Genomic DNA, 24,964 nt, shown 5'->3' with positions numbered 1-24,964 from the left:
AGGTGTGTAGGAAGCTACACAACTGTTGATCCAAATAAATGAATTAAGATCCAGTAATGATATGCCACCAGCATACAGCTGAGTCTACAAAACCAGGATGTTGTGTACAAGGCTCTGTGTGAGAAGCGTGATACAGGGTGAGTGAGCCATCCAGTGTGGATGTGTCAGCTGAAAAGGAAGCAGATAAGTTGACTTTAACTCTCCACTCACTCAGTCCTGTGTGATATCTGTTCCTTGGGCAGAGCTGTACAATTTCCACGGCTGGGCTAGGATTGCCCTCAACTCTGTCAACCACATCCTATTAAAATGTCTTTAAGAGTATCCACTTCCCAAATCTTTAAGTCTTTTATTTCTGGGATATGAGAGAAATGTGAAAGTTCAGTTCTTGGTTGTCTGTGCCTTGTTTAGTTACATCACAATTCTCAGAAAGCAGATACTTATTTTAGGGTTTAGTGACCTTTATTATTTATCCGTGGAATAGTTACATGAATCAAGATGCTCTATTAAAGGAAAAACATTAAGACTGAAGAACAGGAAACTTGCTGGTTTTCTTTTCTTACCAGTCTTTATAGTCATTAGGATTGTCCTCAGTTGATTGCTTTTTTGCATCAGCCTGGTTCTCATCTTGTAAGGTGCTGTGGTTGGTTGCCTTTGGCTGGCTACCAGGTGCTTACCAAGGTGCTCTATCAATTCCCCTCCTCAGCAGAACAGAGAGAGAAATTACAATGGAAAGCTCATGGATTGAGGTAAGAACAGGGAGATCACTTTCCAACTACCTTTGAGCAAAACAGGCTCAACATAGGGAAATTAAATTAATATATTTCCAGTTAATAAGATGGTAGGATACTGCAAAATAAAAAATGAATAAGATCTTCACTCCACCCTTCCCTTCTTCCCAGGTTCAGCTTCACTCCCAACTCTTCTACCTCTTCCCACTCAAGTGGCACAGGGGGATGGGGAGTGGGGTTTGCAGTCAGTTCATAATACTTTATCTCTGCTGCTCCTTCCTCTTACCCTGCTCCAGCATGGGGACCCTCCCAAGGGAGACAGTCCTTCATTAACTTCTACAACCTGGGACCTTCCCCCAGGCTGCAGTTCTTCAGCAGCAGTTCCAGCCTGGATCCTTCCCACAAGGTGGAGTCTTAGCAGGGCAGCCTGCTCCGGTGTGGGTCCTTCACGGGGTCACAGGTGCTACCAGAAAACCTGTGCTGTGTGGGCTCCTCTCCACAAGCTGCAGTTCCCTCCAGGAGCCTGCTTCAGTGTGGCACACCATGGCCCTCATCTTCATTCAGGGCGGGAGGACCTCCACAGGCTGCAGTGTGGATATCTGCTCTGGTATGGTCCCTCATGGGCTGCAGGGGAATCTCTGCTCCAGCATCTGGGACATCTCTCCCTCCTTCAATACTGACCTTGGAGTCTGCAGGGTTATATTGCTTATATTTCCCACTGCTCTTTCGCAGCTGCTGTGCAGCATTTTTTACCCTTTCCTAAGGCCCCAGAGGTGCCACCATTGTCAATGGTCTCAGCTTTGGCCAGCACCAAGTCTTGGAGCCACCACAAACTCCTGTCCCTGTCTGACATGGGGAGAACTTCCTTCTCACAGAAGTCACCCCTGCAGCCATGCCTCCCTATCCCCCAAACCTTGTCACAAAATTCAGTAGAGCTGCACACAAACCCAGATAACTGATAGAACGACTTGCATGTTTAAAGTTTGGCCCTAGTTTGAACCCTGGGTTTATGTGTTTGGTACCACAGTTCTCAGTCCTTTGCAGGCTTGAGCCTCTTCATAAAATGATGCTTCTAGTCCTTGTCTCTGGTAGCATTCCATGGCAGAGACCCTTTTACACTGCTTCTTTCCCTGCAAAGGAACAGATTTATGAGGAGGAGATTATTACAGAGATTATTAGGAGATTATTAGGATTTTTAGGAGATTATTACAGGAGCTGTGCCTTCCCCACAGCTGAGCACCAGTGGTGTGGGATCCTGTCCTCACACTGCCCTCTTGCAGCAAGTGCTGCCATCGATGGTCATGCAGCATGTACCTATTCTCCTTGTCTCAGTGTGCTTCCTCACATCTCTTGGGGTTAGGTAAGACTGCAGTTCTCTCAGTGCAGTAATAATTGAAAGAAAAACAGAGAAATATTGAGCCAAAAAGTTGGTCATGTAACCATAACCTGATAACATTCAATAAATTCCTGTAGTATTAGTTACCTAGGCCAAAGAAAAAAGGTTTTCAAGATGAAACATTCAGGAATTTCTCAACATCAAACTTTGTTTCCCTCTCTCTCACAGGCTGCATTTTTTATGTTTAAGATACAACCATGGTTTATTAGCAGGTGACTTTTTTTGAAATGTAAATGATAAAAGGAGGTAGTTGGAATTTAGCATAAATCTGAAGTGTGTGTTTTATCATGTACAGCCTCAGGGTTCTGAACTCTTAGCAGATACTTCTAAGGTATAGATTCAGGGTTTGCAAGTCATGAGCAATTGTTTTAAGGTTATTTGTGAACACAATATAAAAGAGCATTGTGTGTCTTCTGTTTTCAGCAATTACTGGCTTTGAAATGAACTGAAATGAACTTCTTGTTTCTGGTGGGGTTTTTTTTCAGATGGAGCAAACCTGTGATGATATAGATGAAATGTTCAGCAATTTACTTGGGGAGATGGACATGCTGACTCAGGTAAATAATTATTTTTTTCCATCAAGATTAGAAAAGTAGCTATTATGTGTTAGAGAAAAGAGGGAACTGTTCTACATTTTTCATGCACTTCCACTCTGAATAAATGCAGTTACATTGTTGTGGTAAGCCTTCAACTAAATTTCTCTGCTTGAAAGTTAAAACAAGTGGCCCAAAGAATAAGGTAATATCAGTACAGGGTATGTTGTTAAAGAAATCTAACTGCTTGTGAAATACATTTTCTGAAAAAAACCAAAACAGCCCAGCAATTTAAACTCCTCTGGATTTGATCCAAAGAAATTAAAGGATTTTGTGAAAACAGGAAGAGTTTGAGTCTGAATTTTCAGATATGAATGCTTAGCATGCATGGGTAAATGGGATGTAGCCTGAGTGTCAAATGTGAACTTTGCAAATGAAAGCAACATTTTAAATATATGTTTAAAGGATTCTTTAGATATGGCAAAATATTAAGCTGCAGTGAGGGTAGCATTCAAGAATTCATGGAGATTTTGTTCCCAATGCAGAATACACTCTTGAGAGTATAAAACAGCATGAGCCATTTTCTAAAGCTCTAATCATGAAATACTTCCTGTAAAAGCTGATGAAAGGAGAGTTTTTATTTCTAGGGGAAAGAATCTACAAAGGGAATATATTTGTCATATTTTAATAAATGAATGATTGAAAACACTTAAGTTGTCATCTTGGATGTGTGAGTTTGGTTACAGCCCCTGTTTGGAGGGGGTCTTTCTTCTTGGTGAATGCCAGTGCTTGACAAAATAAATACCAATAATTCTGAGGCACAGAATAGAAATTGTGTTTAGACTGGGTGAAAGCCAAGATTTCACATGGTGTTGTTAGCTGTCAAATCACAATACCTTGTCCCTCGGTAGCCTTTCTGCTCTTTAGGGCTTCTTGTAGATGTGCATATTTATTTCATGTATTTATATATATATGGAGGGATTTATGGTAATCTCATTTCATTATTATGCCTTCAAAAGAACAAAAGACTGCTTGTGATAAATTTTACCTCCTCAGACTGGGCACAGCAGTGTTACAAGAGCAGTGGTGCAAAGAGTGTAAGAGAGTGAGTCTCTTGCCTCTGAGCTCCCCGGTGCAGCACTGGGTGGGACGGGGTGATCCTGAAATTGGGACAGGCTTCTCCTCCTCTCTAAAGTTCTGGCATCACATCTCACATCAGCATGGTGTGGGAGAAGCAGGCAGGGGTGTCTGAAGGCCTGAAGACTTTCAGTTAACTGAACAGGATCTGTTAATTCCCTCAGACTCTTTACTTTCAAAACAAGACTGTAGATAGCTTTTCACACTATTTCACCAGTCTATCAGTTCCTAAAGTAAGTGTAAATGATGGAAGCACGCAGAGATACCTCTACATGGTATAACAGGGCTGAAAAAGAAATGAAAATTCAGAATTGGCCTTTTCTGCTGCAAACTAGGAATCTCTATTCACACAGGTTTGCAGTTTACGTTGCAATAGCATGGGGTTTTGTTTGTTGTATTTGGGTTTGGGTTTTTTTTCAAACAATAGTAGAAAGCAACAGCTAGGTTTCATTAGTACAAAAAGCACTCTGGAAAGAAAATGACACTGTGGCTCAAATGTGTACACAGCTAAACTCTTTCCACATCCCCCTTCAAAAAACCCAAGGAAGCTGAAAATCAGTCTGGCTTTGCCCACTGTCTCGATTAGAAACAGTCCAGTTCTCTGCTGTTCCCCACACCACGCCCAGGTGGTGCCTGACAGGAGTTGCTGCCATCAACATTGCACTGAGAAGCAGCAAATCCCTTGCCGTGACTGTGACACAGTGCTTGAACCCTTGTCCTGGCCCTAGGTAGTCTTCCAGTCCAACATAATCTCAGAAAGCAGTGCATGCCATTCTGTTCTTGAAGAAGAATTTATTTCATTAGATAAATTCAGGTAATTTGTTTTCAAATGTTAATGTATATAATAGTAATTACCATTACAGTATCATCAGATACCTGTTTTTCTTTTACCTTAACAGAGTTTAGGAGTGGAGACTGTACCACCTCCATGCCCCAAAGTGTCCAACAATGAATTTAGCTTTACAGTTGGTTTTAAAGATTTAAATGGTAAGTAGCTGAATGGACTCTTTCATACCTTTTATACTTGCTTAAAATACCTTACAGCAACAAATGAGAAGAAAATCTTTATATACCCTTGATCAAAAACCCCAAACCAAACAAAAGAACCCTATTTTGCTGGAAGGGGAGGTATATTTTTGTGTCTCAATTTAGGAAACTTCAAAGGGAACAATTTTTTTGGGACATTACTCAGTTTAAATAGAAGTCAGACTTTTAAAAATGTCTTTGTGTAGAGGAAAACAAACTTGAGAAGTCTCCCAAATAACTTTCTGAAATGTACCAGTTTTAATGTAAGGATTTAACTAGGTGAAAGACAAAGTTCCTCAGTGTGATGTCAGAGCTGCGTAAGCAATTCAGTCCAGTGGAAGTGTCAGCTTCAGCTGCTTCCACTTTTCAGTGCTTGTTCTCATTTAGGTTTGCACTGTCACTTTTGCATGTACAGCTGCTTGCTGAGGCTGTGTGGTAAATCAAATGAGGGGATTTATCTGAGTTATAAGTAAAAAACCTTCCTTTGATTTTGTTTGTGATTGCGTTTTGGATTTTTTGGGTATTTTTTTTTTTTGGGCTTTTTTGACTGAGGGCTGGTGGTTTGCATTAGCCTGAGTTGGTTTTTTCCCAAGATCAGTTCCTTGTTGGGCTTCCCAAAGACTCTATCAGTAAAGAGGGTAGAACTATGTTATAGAGAGGATCATAAGCCAACTTTCCCGCTGTAAAGAAAAACTTATTAAATACTATATTGACATAACAGGGAGAGCAGAGTAAACTGAGATGGCCTAGTGACATGTTCACGCTTAGTCTCATGACTATATTATAGAACTATATTAGCATTTTTGAGTATCTAATTCAGTGCTCTCCATCCCTCTCAAAATCTCACTTAAATGTTTTCTGAGTAATTTGTTTATTTATTTCTTAACTGGATTCTTTAAAGATATTTAAACCACTGACTCTGTATCTTTACACCATGGCTAGTTGAAACAACCACAAATTACATGTGGAGTTCTGGTATCGGATTTTATTTTCTACTCTGTTAGAGTAGAAATCAGAAAGAAAAAGTTACAATGTTTCTATCTGGTTTTTTAGTCACTTTTAAAAGATACTTTTTTCTTTGTTCCTTGCTTAAAGGAGCCTCAAAAGCATATGTCACAGATGACACCATTACTGCTGTGCTGCAGATGATACCATGCAGTTTCTTGTCTCTTAATATTCTTTGATTCTGCTTCATTTTAATTTTTGAGTTGTAGAACAGCAACAATATATGGAGATACTCTTGATCTAGGCCTAAGGTTTGTTGTGTGCTGTTCCAGAACTTGCTAAGCATTTACGTATTGTGCTTACAGCCTAATGGGAGCTCATGGAATTTCTTGCATTCCTATCACTAAGCATGTACCCAGTGACCTTGCTGGATCAGGGCCATGTTTGTAACATCATAAGGGCCTGAGACTGTGCCACTGGAACTGAAGCTTCCTGTCCTGTTTAGTTTGTATTCCCAGAGTTCCTGGTACTCTGAACTTCAGTGTGAGCAGATTAATGGCTGTTTCGAAAGCACATTTGTTTCTTGAACCCATGTAAAACAATGTTTCCTTTCCTGCGACCCTGTAACCATGCCTTCTGCAATTTAATCTCTGCTGAACTGGGAACAGTGCTTTGCATTGCTCTCACTCTCTGACACATTGTGTGATTTTCTTTACAGAATCCCTAAATGCCCTAGAGGACCAAGACCTGGATGCTTTAATGGCTGACCTTGTAGCAGACCTTAATGAAGTTGAACAGAAAACTTTACAAGCCCAGAAAACTTCTTCTTGCAATCAGCAAAGTGCAGTCACTCAGCCTTCAACAGGCTTGAATAATGACATTTATTCTAAAGTTAGTCCCTATGTTACCATTACTGGACAGTCTGTGGATGATTTGCCCCCTCCACCTCCACCACCAAACCCTGAACCAGAACTTCCACCACCACCACCACCACCTCCTCCTGAGCCACTTACTCAGGTAAGTCTGGGTCAAACCTTATTTTAAACATTCCCTAGTTCTTGGACTTATTGCCCATTCCTTCATCTTTCTAATCATCATTTTGATAGCCCAATACAGGCATAATCATTGTAAATGGTTTATTGTAACAGAAATCTATCACTGAATTCTTTTAAGAAGCACTGATCAGTTAATATCTTATAGAGAGCTTAGTTTTGGCATCAGTGCAAAGCATGGCCAGTGATCTCCACTTGGTAAAGATGTCACTATGTGTCTGTGCTATTTGTACTGATGAGAAAATTCTGTGGATGTTTCCCAGCTCCATCCCTGGCCTAAATAGGAAAAGCAGTGCATTTGTGGAAAACTCAACATTTGCTAGGTGACCAGGTCCAGGGACAAGCACAAAGCACAAGAGGTACCTCTCGTGGTCCTAACATGGAATTACTGCTCTTCTTGGTTTGCTTTTGAAAGAAAGTAATGAAAACAATCTGGAATAGGGGACAAATGCTCTTAGAAGGTGTCAAAGTTATCAGTAGGTAACTATTTATAACTATTTATAGTCATAAATAGTTAGATAGTATATAAATAGATATAGTTATAAATAGAGCAACTGGTTTACCTGTATCTAAAATTTCAGACTTACCACAACCTCCTTCATGTTAGTGTTTCTTACAGAGCTGTTTTAACAACTGAAATAAAATGTGATATTTGTAGTATTTTTTTGACATGAGGTTTCAGGGAGGCAGATAATGTGAGAATTCTCTCCTCTCACAGCCCTGTGAGAAGAGAAGGCATTAAAAGAGTGATGCAGCCCCCCAAAAAATGAATCTGAAATCTTGAAATACACAAATATATCTCTTTCACTATTCATGTTGACAGCAATTATAATTGTGAGAAGTGTTTACATTTAGGGAACGGAAATATTTTAGGGAACATGAAAAGTGTCAGTTGGTTTTGCTTAAAACTGTGGTCAATTCATTGCTGTTTAAAAGCCCATGTGAACTGAATATGAATCACCTCAACATCACTGCTGCCCCTGGGTTTGGAATCATACAGCAGACATATTTAGCAAAAGGAACAGAAGATTGGATAGGAAAATTGGATATGTCTGATGACATAAAAAGTGGTTCACTAGATAAAGCTTCATTTGATGCTCAGGGCCTTTCAACACTGTTTGAAGAATGAAACTCATAAACATGGGAGAAGCTTTGCCATTTTTCTGCACCTCAAAAATAATAGTTCACTTCGTGTCCTAAAGGAATATCAACATTTGCAAAATACCAGCTAAACAGCTTCAAAAGCTGAAGTATTTCATGTTTTATCCATTTCCTTCAAAAATTTCTCCATCTTGATTTAGACTCATGATCTTTAAGGAAGTACCAAACTTCTAAGTAGTCTGGTTTGTCAGCTGACAAGTGTGGTCTGGAAGGGTGGCTGGTTAGGTGGGCTGAGACTGGCCATTCAAGGGCTAGTAAATTGATATTTGCTGCCTGGTAGCAAGTGGGATCAGCACTGGGGTTTATATTGTTGAATATTTTTGTCTGTGACCTGAGTGATGACATAAAACCCCACCTGAAGCTGTGCTGAAGAAGCTTTTATTTAAGGGCACTGACTGTCAGGATCACTGGCAGACCTTCAGTGCAAGGGGACTTAAAACATGAGGGCCAGGCCAGCAAACTCTCAGAAACCCAGTGAGGTACAAGGTCCCACACCTGGGGTGTAATAACCATTTGTGCACTTTGGGAAAGGACAGGCTGAGCAGCAGCCCTGCTGAAAAGGAGATCCTGCTGGGTACCACGGTGAATAAGCACCTTGTGTGAAAGATCATCTCAGCAGAGGAAACTGGCCTCTGTTGGGAGGAGTATGGCCAGCAAACTAAGGAGTTATTGTTCCTTTCTCTTGGCACTGCTGGAATACTGCACTATGTGGAGATGCTGGAGAGTGTCCATCAGAGAGCTGATGGAATGGCCAGAGGCCATCATGCAGTGATCAGGGCCAGCAAGGACAGGCTGAGGGAGCTGTGCTTGTCCAGTCTGACCGAGGAGGCTGGGAGTGATCTAATGACAGGCTAAACATACCTGAAGGATAGATGCAAAGCTAGTGGAGCTAAATTCTTCTATAGTAGTGTTAGATCACCAACATGGAAGGGGCAACAGCTGCTTATTGTAGCTTTGTCGTCTCAGAGAGGACATTAGGTAATTTTTTTCCACTTCAGATGGAGGTGTAGCACTGGAACAGGTGATCAGGAGGGATCCCAGATTCCGTTTCTTTGGGGGCTTTCCAAGCTTTGCTAGGCGAAATCATGACTGACCTGATCTAATGTTGGTGGCCATCCTGCTTTGGGCAGGAGCCTGACTATGGACCCTCAGGCCTCTCTTCCAGACAGCATTTTTATTGATGCTGGGATCTAAAGCTCACTGAAATCAGCCATCATGAATTTCTTTCCATTGAGTGTTGTACTGAGATAATTCTTTATTAACTGACATTGTGCATTACCTGAGGGTCAGACAAGATTTTAGAGTGGGAAGAGCATATACTTCCTAAACACAACTGGAATTCTATATGAAAAATATGTAGCCAAAAGTCACTTCTCCCTCAGTTGAACTGTTCCTCTGAGACTGATCTCTAATGATATTCTGGTCTTTTTCCAGATTCAGGGAGTGTCAGAGAAGGATAGGAACAGGATGTAGAAGCATTTCTAAGGAATATAACAGCAGTACTTTATTTCCTCATTAAGGCATTGGTTTGACTTTTCCTGCAGCCTTTGCCTCATTTTATGATACAGGTTGTATTCAAATACTAATGGCATACCCACTGTGGCTCACTGTCCACAAAATTGCCCACAGGGCTATTACACAGACTGCAGTGTGAATGATGGAGGTAATAACCATTTAAAATTAATATGGAAAGAATCAATTTCAAATTAATATTCATGGTCTTTATTAGTATTTGTTTTGACATGACATTTCTGCTCAGTAAAATGAAATTCAGCAGTAAGTGGAATGTATTTTGTGTCATCAAAAACCACCTTCCTGTTAGCCAGATTCTTGATAAGTGATTCTTGAGCCAATCAAGGCTGAAGTTGTGTTTAACACTTCTGGTTATCCACAGTCAAATAACAACAGTGTTAATAATTCTCAATGCTGCTGTGATATTAAGCTCCTATTTTCTAACCCTTAGGTGTGCCAAAATAAAGTACAGCCTTTCTTTGAGGGAAGCATAGAGCTGTCTCATAAGTTTCCATCAACTCTGACATTTCTTTTAAAACTGCCCTTAAGCTAAATAAGGCTTCTTCATTTGCTATTGACATCGTGACTTTATGTGCTTCTGTTTAAAGATCCAGAAAATGTGGTGATGATCCTGTAGTGGGAAAACAAATCCTGTAGCTTGTCAAAGCATTTCTCTAACACTGCTAAAATTTTGCATCTGATAGTTTATTTCCTTTTTCTGCATTAAGTCAAAGCTTATGAAACCAGGAAGGCTGTCAGGTGAGACCTCTGTTGCACAGATTATACAATGGGAGAATTCTCTTCAACACATGCAGATGAAGCCTGAATTACATCTGCCTAAAATTTTCATCAGCAAGCCTGCCCACACCACACTCAACTACTTTGGTTAAGATGCTTTTCCTGCTTGCTTCATGTAAGTGGTAAGGGGAGGGTCAGAGTGTGAGAGGCTGTGTGCTTTTCCCTCTGCACAACCATCAGCCTCCCTGCAGCAGCCACCTTTTGCAACTGCTTGTGTTTGGCTACAGAGGCTTTTTTTGGATTCTCTAAGTTAAGCATTGCTGAGCTATAGCAATGCAAATTTCCACACCTGCAGAGAAAAAAATGAGATATTTTTAACTGATTGCATGGTATTTGTAGTGGAGAATTCGATAACAGGAAATGTGCTTGAAGCAGCAATGAAACAAAAGATGTTTAGTTCAGTCAGTCAGGAGTACTTTAGCTACACTTGAACATGCCCCAAAACTTGGGATGAATAAGATAACCTTCCTTCTCTTTCTTTGCTATTGTATGATATCTCAGTAACAGGGAAGTGATGGCAATGCTTAGTTAGGCTTAGTTTCTTGCAAGTGCATCTTCCATGAGTTGCAGTCAGTTCTCTTGGTGTGAAGACCACTAAAAATTATGACTTTAGGATAGCAAATGGAGGCTGAAGGTAACAGAAATCTTGTGTGGAAGCAGAACAGGAACTTTCTCCCACAGTCCTTGACTGGAAGTTGGTAGCCTGTGAGTAGTGTAGCACAAAATCTTACCCCTTTTAAACAGAGGAAACTGTGAAAGTAAGAGAGCAGCAGGGACAGCAAAAATCAGCAGAGAAGCAAAAAAGCAAATACAAGACAGTCTTCAGTACAGGCAATAGGGATGTAAAGTTAGAAAGAAACAGAACCCTCCAGTAGTACTGGAGGAGTCCAAGGCAGCCTCAGGAACCACATTCACTTGCTGTCCAAAATGTGCTTTTCCAACTCCAAATGTGACTGGAGGAGAGTTCTGGAAGAGAGATGGCATAAAGGAAATCTGTACAGCAGTCACAGAGGCAACACCAGGCAGCTAGTGCTACATTTGGTACATGTAACTAAAATTCCTAGCACCTGGGGATCCAGAGTCTTCTGGGATCACAAATGTCATTGATGTTAAGAGAGAGGCATGTTGTTGATAGAGCTGCTTTGTAAAAGGAGAGCTGGGTGATACTGAGATTTTTGGGATTCTTACTGTGGAATGAATTTGTGTGCTCTAACTGTGTCTGTGTTAATATGAATAGGTCCATTCATATAATAAAAGCCAACTATTGGAGGTGTTCCTCTCAGTAGGTATCTGTGCAGTAAGAGATCATATTTGGCAAGTCAAAGAATTCAAGTAAAATTAAACACAGAGTATAAAATCCTAAATGGTGTAATTGCAAGCCAAAATTTCAGTATAATACTACTTAATTTCAGTATAATCCTATTAAATTCTAGTTCTCTTACCCTAATGAGAATCAAGTTTTCTTTCAAGCAGCTGCATCCACAATGCTATTTCACTGAGGCTGGATCTTCCTTCACCTTCTCTTTTGTATCAGCTGTATGTACAGAAATGTAGAAGAGTCCAGTTTTCAGGCATTCTTGTGGCATTTGAGGAACAGATCATGTAAGAACTATATGGCTGAGCAACAGCAGGGAGCATGGGACTTGTAAACCAAAGCTTTGGCTGAAGGATCTTAGGTCAGGGAAGGCTGGAAATTATCTATGTGTATGAAGGTTGCTGTAACAAGCTTTATCTTCAGCATGTAAATGTCAAGAAACAACTCTTTTCAAGTAAATATAAATTGCTGAGATTACTTAACAAGAAATATACCAAATATCTTGTGTCTTTTCAGGAAGAACTAGAGGCAAAGGCTAAAGCTGACAAGATTAAACTTGCGTTGGAGAAATTGAAGGAAGCCAAAGTTAAAAAGGTGAGCCATAAAATAGTAAATGTTACCATAAGAGCTACCACCTAAATATCTGTTAACATTCCTCTTAATAATGAATTTCTTACTAAAATGACTAGGCTTTTCCATATTTAATCTGTAGAGATACTCTGCTGAGCTCTCATCATCCACCTCAAGAGAAGGCTCTGGGTGAATGCCACTGCCAAGGGACTGATTTTTTAGAGGACTTGGAAAGCATTGCATCTTTTTCTTTTTTTCTGTGTTGGGGCAAAACCCACTGTTCTGATAAGTTGCTTCAGAGAAAGCGGAATGTACATGAAAATGTTGCTGAGTTATGCTGTGCTGATCCCAGGAGTATTAAACTTTTCTTTATGGTGGATACAGTGGATTTTGCTAATCCCTATTAAATTGATGAGGGTCTTCTTGCTAAATCTTTCCACAGCAGTGTAGTAATGTGCAAGCATAATAGAAATTATTTTAGACCAACAAATTAGAAGCTGCAAGTGTTCAGTAACTCTGAATAATGGATGTGAACCAAAGACAGTCATGATCTTTCAGTCTTGCTCAAAGAAGATGGGAAGTGTTGGAGCCTGCAGAGCTTCCAGGAAGAATGGAAGTTTCCAATAAATTTGGGAATGTCCAGTCTTTAGGTGGTTCCCACAGAACACTTTACAGTCATGTACAAAGGCTCCTTCTGAGAGAATGTCTTGGGAGGATTTCACTGATGTTGACTTGGTAAAGCTCTGTAACTAAAGTTATGACTGCTCACTGGTCACCCTCTTTTCCTTGTAATGTCAGCAGTTCTCCTTTGGGAGATTTTGTCTTCCCAACTTCTTTCCCCCCTGGGAATATTTGTAATCATACAGCAGAAGTAAGGTTCAATCTTGTGACTGTGTCACTATAATGGAATTACTGTGTCATTCTTGAGTTCTAAATTGACTAAATATTGTCAAGAAAGCTGGTTTTCTCTCTTTTACTAGAAGCAGAGGGCAGAGGGCAGGGATGACAGTGAAATGCAAGCTCACAGCCTTGGACTTCAGGAGAGAAGACTCTGGCTTCTTCAAAGATCTTGGAAGAGTCCCATGTGGAACTTCCTAATGGGTAGACAGGAAATCTGGTTAATATTTAAAGATCACCTCCTGATGGGAAGGAGGGATCAAGAAATCTGGTTAATATTTAAAGATCACCTCCTTCAAACTCAAGAGAGTTCCATCCCAGTGGAAGATGATCAGAAAGTATTGTGAAGATGATCAGGAGTATCTCCTGTGAGGAGAGGCTGAGATTGCCTAGGGCAGGGAGGGGTTTGTGTGGTGCTTGTCTATCTCTAGATAAACCTTCAGAGAGGGGGCAAAGAGAATGGAGCTGGGCTCTCTTCAGTGCTGCCCAGTGACGGGACCAGGGGCAGCAGGCACGAACTGAAACACAGGAGGCTCTGAGCGCCAGGAAACACTTCTTCCCTGTGGGGGTGGGTGAGCCTGGCACAGGTTTCCCAGGCAGGTTGTTATCTCCTCCCTGGACATGATACCGAACCATCAGACAGGGTCCTGGCTGTTGGTCTCTAGGTGGCCCTGCTTGCCTGGACTATGATGGACTGATTGACCCCCAGAGGTGCCTTCAATCTCAGCTGTTTGGTGATTCTGTGAAGATGGAAGCTGCATGCATATTTCTGAGCAGTCAGTTATAACCAGACATAAATCCCCTTTTGCCTTAAATGTCTTAGATTATGGATATACAACATTCTTTTTCTGTTTAATCTGCACTATGGCTCAGGTGCTTATTTTACAGAATATTCTTCTTACAAGGATTGGAATCAAAGCAAGTTCATGGCTTTTGTTACATTTGTTTTTGCTTTTCAGAGATAGTGTAGATTTTCTCTTGAGGATCACAACTCTGCTTCTACATGACCTTTTACACAGAATGTCTCTACAGAACCAAAGCTTTTTATGCACACATTTTAAAATAAAGAACTATTTAAACAAAAATATGGAAAGTCCTCCCAACTCACCAGCAATGTACAGACCTTGTAGAGAATTATTCTACTGTTTTCAGTACTAATGGAGCATTTTAAGTACCTTCTTATAATGTACTTCAAGTTCTTTATCACATTTTAGGTACTTCAGCATTTTCTTGCATTGTTCCTCTCTGAAGAAAGTTCACTGTGTTTCTTGTTTAACAAATACTTCACCATATAAAGAAGTAATGAGTGTCTTAGGTTAATTTGGTCGGTTACTAACTCATGAGGGGAAGAGGAGGTGATTTTTTCTCTGTGGTGGCCAGTGAAAGAACCCAAGGGAATGGCCTGGGACAGGCCCTCCAGGAAAGTGTTCACAGGCCTGACAGAGTTCAAGAAGCATTTGGTTCGAGAAGCTCTTGGGCGCATGGAGCAATGCTCTTGGGCTTGTCCTGTGCAGGGCCAGGAGTTGGACTCAGCGATCCTGATGGGTCCCTTCCAACTCAGCATATTCTGTGAACTCATCTGTTTTCTTATTGATGACAGCTGGACTATGGCCCATCTTAGTACAATCCAATTTCAGGTTATTTTGTTGGCATGGCAAGATTCTTCCATTCTTTTTCTGTATAAAATGAAATTTTCCACATTTATAGCTTGCATTAAGAACACTCTGTCCTTTTGCACTTGGTTTCCCTATCAAGCATTTTCCTTAATTGCACATCTAGTAGATTTAGAGAAGAGATTAACTTCTGCTTTTTCTTCATAGCAATTTCACCTTTCCTGAAATAATGCATAGGACAAGGCTTCATTCTAGTTTTAGAGAAAAGATCTTTATTTTGGGGAAAATTATAATGTGAAAATTTCGGAGCTGTTTTATTCTCTTAGCTTGCTGTGGGACTGGATGCCTTTGAATCAGTAATAACCTTCAGCCTTTATCTTTCTTATCTGTGTTAGCAGATTCAGACGAGTCCTTTTGTTGCTCCTGAAATTAACTGCCTGTTCTGTGACTTTGTTCTCAGCTTGTTATCAAGGTGCACATGAACGATAACAGCACCAAGTCCCTGATGGTGGATGAGCGCCAGGTGGCACGGGATGTTCTGGACAATCTCTTTGAGAAAACCCACTGTGACTGCAACGTGGACTGGTGTCTGTATGAGACGTACCCTGAGCTGCAGATTGGTGAGTGCTGTAGTCACATAGCAAATAGATAGAGGGCTGGTAATCTTAAAACATCAGGTAAGTGTTGGTAATCTTGAAAAGATAGTAACATTTCTCCTGCCCATGTGTCCCCTGATGATGGAACAGCACAGACTCTAAGCTGAGGGATGCTGCAGGAATATGTTTGGTGTGTTTGTGCTGTAGAATTGAGTCCATTCAGCTGTGCTGTGACCTGCAGAAGGCTCCTTGCTTTTCACCATTTCCATTATTTTATTTTACACAAAATGAAGGACCATGTGAACTTCAAGGTGATGACAAACCCAAACACACCAGTACTCAAATCCACTTTTTGAAGAGACAATGCTGTGCTGGAGTGCTATCAGCAGGCATGTATTACATACTGGCCAAACAAATGTCCTTAAACAAGACTCTGTGAGAAGTGTTTCAGTCATTTCTAATGCTCTTCATTTGTGGTAATAATTTTTCTAAGTGTAGCTGTTTACAGGGCACTGCTCTGTGATGGGGCTGCAGCTCTGCTGATGGTAAGTTATGACTTATGGAGTAATTAACCTGGCCTCTGGATCCTAGAAAACAGCTGTGCAAAACTTAGAAATTGTCCTGTGCAACATAATTAGTCTTGTTTGAAAAAGGCTTCAAGGTTTCTTTCATTAAGAACACAGTATTCACTAATTGTGAAATATTTTAGAATCTTTTTATTTGCCACCCTGAAAAGGTATTGACATCAAAAGGAGAAGGAAAATTGCCACTGCTTTATTTCAGAGTCACATTTGACCTAGAGAAATGGGAAGCTGTCAAACAGCCTTTAACATTCTCAGTTTACAGTCTCCCAGCAGAGATGGGAAAATTCTCGAATAAAGTCAAAGATCAATATTGCACTTTAAAAGAGTCCCAGGTGTAGTCATTCTGCTAAATTAAACAATAGAAATTTTAAAATAACTGGTAAAAAACCTGACTGGTCATGAGCAAGGAGATGCTCATCTGCTTGTAAGAGTGGTGCAGAAATTTACTGCCAATCTGTTCTTCTACATGATTAAGATAATGATGCTGCATTCTTTTGTACCTGCTTATCTTAACTAAGAAAAAATTGGAAATGTCATTTGACCCTAGAAATCTGACAAACCTCACTGAATAATTTTGGAGTGTTTTCCTGTCTTAGAAAGTTGCTTCCTTTTTGTCCAGTGTGACTTGGACAAACATGTCTGAATATGAGGATGACATCACAATAAGCATATGGTTTCTGAATCTCCATAGTCATTAAAAAGAATGTACTTGTGTTTCTGCATAATCTGGATAGCTATTTGAATTTTCTATCATGCAATTAAAACTGAAGGTATCAACGAAATTGTTTGCTACAAACATAGGGGTAAATGGTTGGATTTTTTTTTTGTGAAAATTCGTTATGCTACTTTAGTCACAACTAATGCTAGGTGATTTTGGTTAGTGTTAGGGTATTGGTATAGTAAGGAATTATTCTCATAATGAATTAAAATTATTTTAAAAGCCAGGACAGAAGAAAAATACAAAAGGAAGTAAACTTGTATCTGCTTCAAGAAAAAAGGAAAAATCTATTAACCCTGATGCAGTGATCTATTACCAGGTCCAGGTCTGCTAAGGATGGAGCCTTTTTGTTTGCAGAAGGCAGTTTCAATATGAATGGGATGGTACATGTTCTTTCTTCTGCTTCCAATGCACAGCAACATGCTGTTAATTTTGTGCAAAATCAGAACAATGTGAGCCATTCTTTATTTTTGTCAGTATACTTTTTGGCTGCTCTGGATAGCTTTATTACCATCAGCACAAAGACAGAACTTTTCTGCACTTCATCTTTCTGCCTGCTTTCCACATTAGTATTAAAGAGAACAAAATTATGTTTACTTTAAGAAGCAAATCTGAGCAGCAAATAATTCTTGCTGAACTGAAGGCCCAAACTACTTTTATATCACAAGATCCTTTACATACATATATGGTTATTTTGAAAGACTATCATTGTAAATAAAATAAACTACAGTTTAAAATTAAATACATGTTAAATATCACAAATAATCTCAGTAGTGAGATGGTGATGTAACACTGGGCTGTAGGTGTACCAGAATCTATTGCAATAAAGACTATTGCAGTCTTATAATAGGCATCTAGATTTGACTTTTTTTAGGTAAATTAGGTAAAAAGACCCTCCTGAGGATGATAAAGTCATATTTTTAATACAAGAAAATCTTGGTGCAGCAAATGAACAAACAAAAATATATGTGGCAAAAATTAATGTTACTGTCTGTGAATTATTTCATGCCTATCTTGAAGTATAAGGTGCTGTTCATCCTTCAAACCATTACTGGGGTTTTATATAGTGCTTCCTATTTCCAGTGCATTGCAGAAGTACCAGTTGCTAAATGAGGAGTGTTATGTTGTTGGTGTTAAAAGTTACTGGGTACATGCAGATGGGTCTTGAAGCTAATCTCATTCTGTGAATTTAATTAACTCACCAGATAGAGGTTGGATGGGATGTACTAAACCCTTGTCAAAAGTAACAAGGGTTAAAGAAAGCCTACAAAATGTATGTTTTGTTACTTCCTCTGATGCTAGGCCAGTCTAGGCCATTGGAAGATTTGATCACCAGGAATGGGAGTATGGCTGTTCCCAGGAAATGGCCAAAATTCTGCTGAAAATTTGAGCTGGGTGAATTCCCTATCCCAGTAATGAATTTGTAGAAAAGTGCAGACTGGGACACTCCAAAATGACCTGTCAAGTTATGCTGAATTCCTTTTCCTTTAAAAGGAGTTTTATGTTGAGCAATTTATATATTTTATCTAAATGAAACTGAAGTGGTTTCAGAGTTACCTCAGTTAACCTCAGCACACCCTGTGGCTTTTCTGGGTGGAGGAGTGGGGTTCAGAGCAGATCAGGAGGGGACAGAGCTGAAATTAGGTCTCTAACAACCCTGATAAGGATAACTACAGAGATGCTGGGTCAACCAGTATATCTTGACATTAGTTCTATCTTTGTTTTTTCCTACTCTGCTATTTCTGGTTTTAAATACAGTTGCTTAAAGCCAAGTATTTTCTTTTCAGTTCATAGAATTCTTCCTGCTAACAAAAAGCAAATCTTCATTGTAAAGAAGTAAAGCGACAAATAAATTAAGTCTTTACTTTTTTTTAAATTCATTAGCCAAAGTTTATCTATATCCCTTCTTCCACCCCCCAGTCTGTGGTACTGCAAACCTTAAAAAAACCAAAATCAATCAAAAGCAGAAAGCCATGAAATACATGGGTGTAACTGTCTGCTCCTGGTGGGTCACTGCTTCCATCCATCCCTTGCAGGCTTCAAGCAGCATTACCGAGATTCAGGAGGAATCCAGGAGCATGGCACAGCTACATAAGGTGTCTTCTGTAGCTGCTTTGCCTTTCCATGTGACACAATTTCCCATGGTGTGTGACACGTTCTGCTCCCATCTGTGCAGTGGAAAAGAGTGCTGGGCTGTCCAGCCCTGAGTGAGGGAGTCAGATAATGATTACATTCTTACACAGGAATTTCTGCAGCCTCAGGAGAGGACAGAAACAGTTTGAATGTCTTACATTATCTTCTCTGTCTCTCCAGAAAGGTTTTTTGAAGACCATGAAAATGTTGTTGAAGTGTTATCAGACTGGACTCGAGACACTGAGAATAAGATTCTGTTTTTGGAAAAAAGCCAAAAATATGCTTTATTTAAAAATCCCCAGGTAAGCTAATATGGTATTTGGATAAAAGTCTAAACTAAGGTCATTTAGTCTGCATGTTGCCAATTACATTAATGATTTCTTTCAGCTCTGTCAGTTCAGAGAAAGCAAAACTTATATTTTCAACCAAAAAACCCACCAGGATTTTAAATGCAAGGATTTGAAAATTAGAGTTTTCTGATTTTTTTTTCTGATACTTTTTTAGAGTCCTGTCTGTAGAGGTAAAAGCTGAACCATGTAGTTCACCTCTGTAGTACAAGCCACTGCTTAGGTACAGCTCTTAGAACTGTGTGAAATGGCACATCTGTAAAAACCTTTCTTTTTACTACAGCTTCTACACTATTTCTGCTGATGGGTATAAATATTTCCTTGAAGGCCCAGTTTTTGCCAATTGTACATAAAACTTCATAAAGGATACACTTAATGCTGCAGAAGATTTACTGGGTTTTGTTCATACTGAGGAGAATTGGTTATCAGTAACTTGTGCACTTTATCTTTGTAAAGGAGGGTCTGCACACTGAATTGCATCAAATTATTCAGATGGGTATATACACAAATTGTTATGTTATGTGGTCAAAGCTGTATGCACAAACATCCTGGAACATACAGTTGCTGGATTCTGGGACAGAGGATCTTTGCCCCATGTCAGCTGACTGTTAGCTCACTGAGCATCTGGTTTGTTCCTAAGGGCAGCAAGAGATAAATGAGCAATTCAGCACTGCCAAAAAAAAAAGGAGTAAAATATGTAATTTGGCAGCAAATCTCACCAAGCTGCTCATTAGGAAATTGGGTTTTTTTATAGAATGAGCCTCCATTTCAAGTAAAACCTATGGAAAAGAAGTTTCCTTCATTGATATAAGTATCCACAGTCAGGGAAAGAAAACTTATCCTGAAGTATACATGAATTAATGTTGATTTTTAATATGAAACAGCAAAACCAGGTTTGGGAATACAATATGGTGGCTCAAAGTGTCCTCCTTTCTAGAGCACATAAACTTACCAGCAGCAGAGGTTCAACTCCAGCTTTGATTCGTACACTGTAGTGTTATTTGGGTAAGTGGTTTTTGAGCCCTTCCTCAAACAGGAAGTAAAACTTTGATGATCATTCTGCTGTGATGAATATTGCATTTTGGTTGCAATGAAATTTAGCAATAAACGTGACCTAAACCAGAACCAAACAAAAGTGTAGGTCTGTCCTTGTGTGTCAGCTGGATCTGGACAAGTCTGCAGTCATTGAACTTTAGCCCCTCTGTGTAAGCTCTAAAAGGAACAGTCTGAGCAAACTGGATCAGTTGTGGCTATCACACTGTTGAAATATTTTGCCAGTAATAAAGTATGACCATCTGTCAGACGTGGTAAACTAAAACATTGTGAATGGGGAAAATAGTACAGACATATCAGCACTTTGTGGTAGAAAGTAATCAGCACTGTACAGAACTCACACTAAATACTGAAATATTGTAAAATGCACATCTGCAGTGAGTCCCTGAACAGGCAAACCACACAGAAATGCTGAGTTGTGGGGAGTAGGGTGTTTGCCTAGCTAACTATGTACAGAAATTGTAGTGTAACCAAAGGGAAACTGAAATCTTGTGCTTTGGGACTGTGTGCTCAGTATATTCAGCCTCCTCCTGGCTCAGTCAAGGCTGCCACATAAAACTCATTTTGGGAGTACACAAATTGCAGAATGCTTTCTTTGACACACCCATGGTGCTAGTGCCGAAGCAGTTGAATTCCTTGTTTATTTCATGCTCATTCTGTTGGAAGGGTTTTGTGGGGATCTCACAGGTTTTTAACTTGCATATCTTTTTCTGGAGGAAAAAAAAGGGCAAATCCCAATGGTGGCCAGGTGCCTACAGTTTATTCTTAGACAAATTAGAGATACAAAATTTTCATCACAAATATTGGACACAACTAGTGCTTTAAAAAAATCTTATAAAGATGGGCAGATGCCTTCCTAAAACAAGTGGACCTCTGAAGAAGGTCTGTGTGTGGCCAATGTTTATTGTTTTCTTTCTGTGAACTAGTTATAGACCTATTTAACAACATTTAATTAAAAGTGCTTCATTTTCTGAGGGGGAAATGCAGGATTTATTCTCTGCATGCTGGCAGTATGTTGCTCAGTTAATGCAGTTAATGGCGTGGCTTTTTTTTTTTTTTTTGAGATTGTAATTTTTGTCATGCAGCACTTGGTAGTTTTTCTGCAGCTTTGTTTCTGAAATATTTTTTTAAAGTGTTTGGAATCCCTTTTAGAAAAAGCTTTTATAAAATTCTCAGGTGTCCCCCTTGCCACAAAGACAGGCACACTTTTGCCCTCTGCTCACTGTGATATAATAGACCCTGTAGGGAACTTGCAGTAAAATACTGTTCCATGAGTGCCACCAGTGATTCATCTGCAGAGAGGGAGCATCACAAGTCTGTGACTAAAGAGTGAAACAAAAATACATTCTGGTACATGGGAAAATAAAGAGAACCTTTACAACGTTGGAAAGGTGATGCTTTGTCATATGGTTGAGTGATGCTGGTTTTCTCTTGAAAGAAAAGGTTGTCAGGGCTCAACACCTCTTTTCAAAAATCTCAAAGAATAATTCTCAGCCAAAAGGTACTATAAAAGGAAGAAAAATGAGGGAAAATTGTTGTTTTTAAGGTGTAGCTGAATCTAAACTCCTAGCTGTGAATGCTGGTCATGCTCTTTGAACACTGTCTTTTAGTTCTGTTTGCATGAACTTCCATTTCCTGTGGGGGTTTTTTGATAAAATCAAACAGTGCAGGCAATGCCACCTATATGTACTTTTGGTTTTTTTGTTTTCTTATTATTGGACAGTATTTATGACAATTATTGAAAGTCTGTATGGTGAGTACTTTATGCTTCTGCTCCCTCATATGTAAGCCAAAAGCAAGATCTTCCAATGGAGAACCCATACACTGAATTGATGTTTTATTTCTTCTGAAGAGCAAGAGTTCCCAACAGCATTCAAAGGAGGTGGAGTAAGGGTTTGTAACAGCTTTCATTACAAGACAGCTATAGCAAGTTTCATGCTTGAATATTTATCTGCTATCGACCAGGTGATACTTTTGTTTTTCACCAGCTTGGCCACATTTATAAATCAAGGTTTTCCTTTTGTCTCCACTGTTACCCAGTGATGGAAACATAAAAAGGTGACAGGGAACCTGGTTATTGAGTATGCTGGCAAAAGTGCAAAGAAATAGAAGTGAGGAAAGGGAGGTGTTTTTCACTGTACTCCCATTGTTTTGTTATCTTAATTTCTCTCTCTTTTTGGAGTTTCAAAAGATCTTTGCCTTTAGGTTCATGTATTTTATACTTTTATGATCTTCAGAGCAATTATAGGCATTTTCTAATATTTTTAATGGACAGATTCCTAGAGGACACACCATGATATGAGTTGCAGATATGACCTTGTTCTGTTTTATTTTTTCTGCACAAACCATGCTGCATTGAGTAGCAGTTGCAATGATCTGAAATGGGATGTGAGCTGGCCAGTTCTTGCCTCATATTGGGTGCAGGCAGCCCATTGCTCAAAGAAGCTAGTCTTGAGTAGGAAGCAGCTGCCTTGTCTTATGCACACTGTTTGATCTGTGCTGTTGTGGATTTTTCAGATCTTCTGGAAAATCAATCTCAAGAGCTTGAAAGCAGAAATACAACCAAAGTGTAAGAGGAGGCAGAGGGAGCATGCTGTCTTGTAGCACCTGTTTTTTTGCCATGCAACAAGTAGTTGCTGCTGCATTCCCACTTGGATGAGTCTGTGAATGAAAAATGTGAAAGGTGTGAGAGAGGTGCTATTTCATTTAGGAAATTCATTTTTTGAGTATAGAGACATGAACACCAATCGGAAAGTTTGATAGTGCTGTATTTAAGTACTGTTTTATCATGATCCAGGTTTGCTTTGCTTACATGCCAACACAGATGTTCTCGGACACTACTGAAAACACTTTCTATCTTCCACTCTTTGAGCATTTTACAGTGCAGAGAGATACCCCCTGATTATGTTTTTACCTGCCTTTCCCCACAAAAGGAGAAGGGTATGTCCCTAAGTGGAAAGGTTGTATGCATAGAAATAGTTAATTCTCAAATCTGTAGATATATGTAGGAAGTTGCCCTGCAGCTACATCTTGTCCCATTAATGACCTGACATCCCAAACCAAACATGCATTTCCCAGTGGTGTCCTCACACAGGAAAGAGCTTGCCTTTTATCATGACCTTTGACTACTGGACTTGAAATGACCTCTTCTGGACACATGTGGTTTGCCTCCTCTAGGAGGAATGCTTCTGATCAAAAATAGCAGACCACACAGTAATGAAACAAGTACAGTGTTCAGTCTGCTCCCCAGTTTTTTAGCCACTGACAAATATGTATATATGTACTTCCAGATTTCAGGAAAGAGGCATAAAGGAGGTAATCAGTAATAAATGAAGTGTGTGTTGACAGGTGAAAGACAACAGTGTACATCTGTGTAACATTGGGTTAGGTGACAGAGCCCCTAATGAAAAAGCTGTGGTATTAGAGATCCAGCATGGATATCCTTACAAACTTTCTCTCTTTAGGATTGATTATTTCAGTACAGGGTGGTCTGGGCTTCTCCTAAATAAATGCCAGATGCCTCAATGTGAATCAGTTGCAGTCAGAGGAGCTTTGTTCCACAGAAGGCTGACTAAGTCAGATGGATGCACTCCCCACAAGTTGATGAGCCAAGCCTTGTTGAGACAAAGTGTACTTGCCTTGATAAATCTTCATTGTGTATTTTAGTGGTTGTACTATGTCTTTATAATGACCTAGAGAAGAAGCCTTACAGCTTGCATGTCCCTGTGTTTTCCAAATCCATCCCAAGGTCTGGAGGCCCAGCCCAGCCTAGCAGTGCCCTCTGAGGCTTCAGGGCTGCAGTGGTGCTGCCTCTCAAGGAGAGCTGTTGCACAAGTGCAGATCACTGGGCTGCAGCTGCTCGGAACTTTTAAGTGGGTTTTGTTTTAAGCTGATTTTGGCTTTTTTCCACTCTGAATATTGTCTTTAGATGTGACTGCAAAGCTGTGGTCCTTAGTGGTAGCTTACTTACAGATTTGTACTAAAATTCTGTCCAGGCAGTCTGAAGCCAGCTGCATTTCCTAGGATAACTGTCTGTTGTATTGAATGTTAAAGTTTCTCACACTGTAGACATGGCATCAGCATAGGCCACATTGCAGGTGTCTGTGTTTCTGAGCTCCCCTGACTTAATGTGAACTTCTAAGAAAGCAGTTTTTAAAGAACTGGTTTTGAGATCCAGACCTCTTCTGCTTCCTCTCCTGGTGCCCCTCCAAAAACAGTCTGCTCTGAGGCTTGCATTCTGGCAGACATCTGTTCCCAGCACTGCTTGGAAATGAAGATGTGGTTGTGTGGAAGAGCAGTGTTTCACTTCAGATAAATTGCACAGCTGTAAATGTGGTCTACTGGCAGGGCCGATTTGCTGCTTGTTGTGTCTTTCTTATACTATGGCAACAGCCTGTTCCTTTATTTACACACTTCTCGCTTGTATTTTGGTATTGTGTGGTATTTTTGGTATTTTTTATTTTGGTAATGTTTGCATTTATGTTGCAGTTTAGGTGTTGAGAAGTTCTAGGCACATAAACATGTTGTCGCTTTCTCATAGTCTTGAGGCATGAAAAAACAGAGATGAAAAGTCAGATAAATTGAAAAACTGTAAACCACAAGAACTCTGAGTGTAACCATTCTGGTCTCTAGGGCATGAATCCAAATGCTACTTCCATCCCTGATCTCCCTGCTTCCTTCACTGCCTTACAGTCTGCAGGCAGCCAGCTCTGCTTGTCTGGCCCTGCTTGTTGTGGAGCAAAGCCACTGCACATGCCCCAGCACACAAGTCCTAGCATCCTTCCCGCTTGTCAGAATCTGCACATAAGTCCAAGTGCTGTCCTTTTGTCCATCTGTACAATGCAGATGGA

At 40.0% G+C, this 24,964-nt stretch overlaps 1 protein-coding gene across 1 annotated transcript in view; it reads left to right on the top strand.

Moving 5' to 3' along the window:
- Positions 1–2,609: 2,609 nt before the first annotated feature.
- The window catches only part of APBB1IP (amyloid beta precursor protein binding family B member 1 interacting protein), a 49,021-nt gene continuing 26,666 nt past the window's right edge, over positions 2,610–24,964 (top strand). Inside the window, exons 1-6 of the mRNA XM_054273963.1 lie at positions 2,610–2,681; positions 4,694–4,781; positions 6,484–6,782; positions 12,120–12,197; positions 15,144–15,303; positions 18,895–19,016. Of these exons, the coding sequence (XP_054129938.1) occupies positions 2,610–2,681; positions 4,694–4,781; positions 6,484–6,782; positions 12,120–12,197; positions 15,144–15,303; positions 18,895–19,016 (819 nt within the window). The remainder of the gene's footprint in view (positions 2,682–4,693; positions 4,782–6,483; positions 6,783–12,119; positions 12,198–15,143; positions 15,304–18,894; positions 19,017–24,964) is intronic.

Source organism: Melozone crissalis, unplaced genomic scaffold (assembly GCF_028551555.1).
Source record: "Melozone crissalis strain CALT ecotype California unplaced genomic scaffold, PUWL_Pcris_2 ptg000016l_1, whole genome shotgun sequence".
Classification (NCBI taxonomy): Eukaryota; Metazoa; Chordata; class Aves; order Passeriformes; family Passerellidae; genus Melozone; species Melozone crissalis.
The sequence above is the reverse complement of the archived record's forward strand: the minus strand, read 5'-3'. Positions and strand labels throughout refer to the sequence as shown.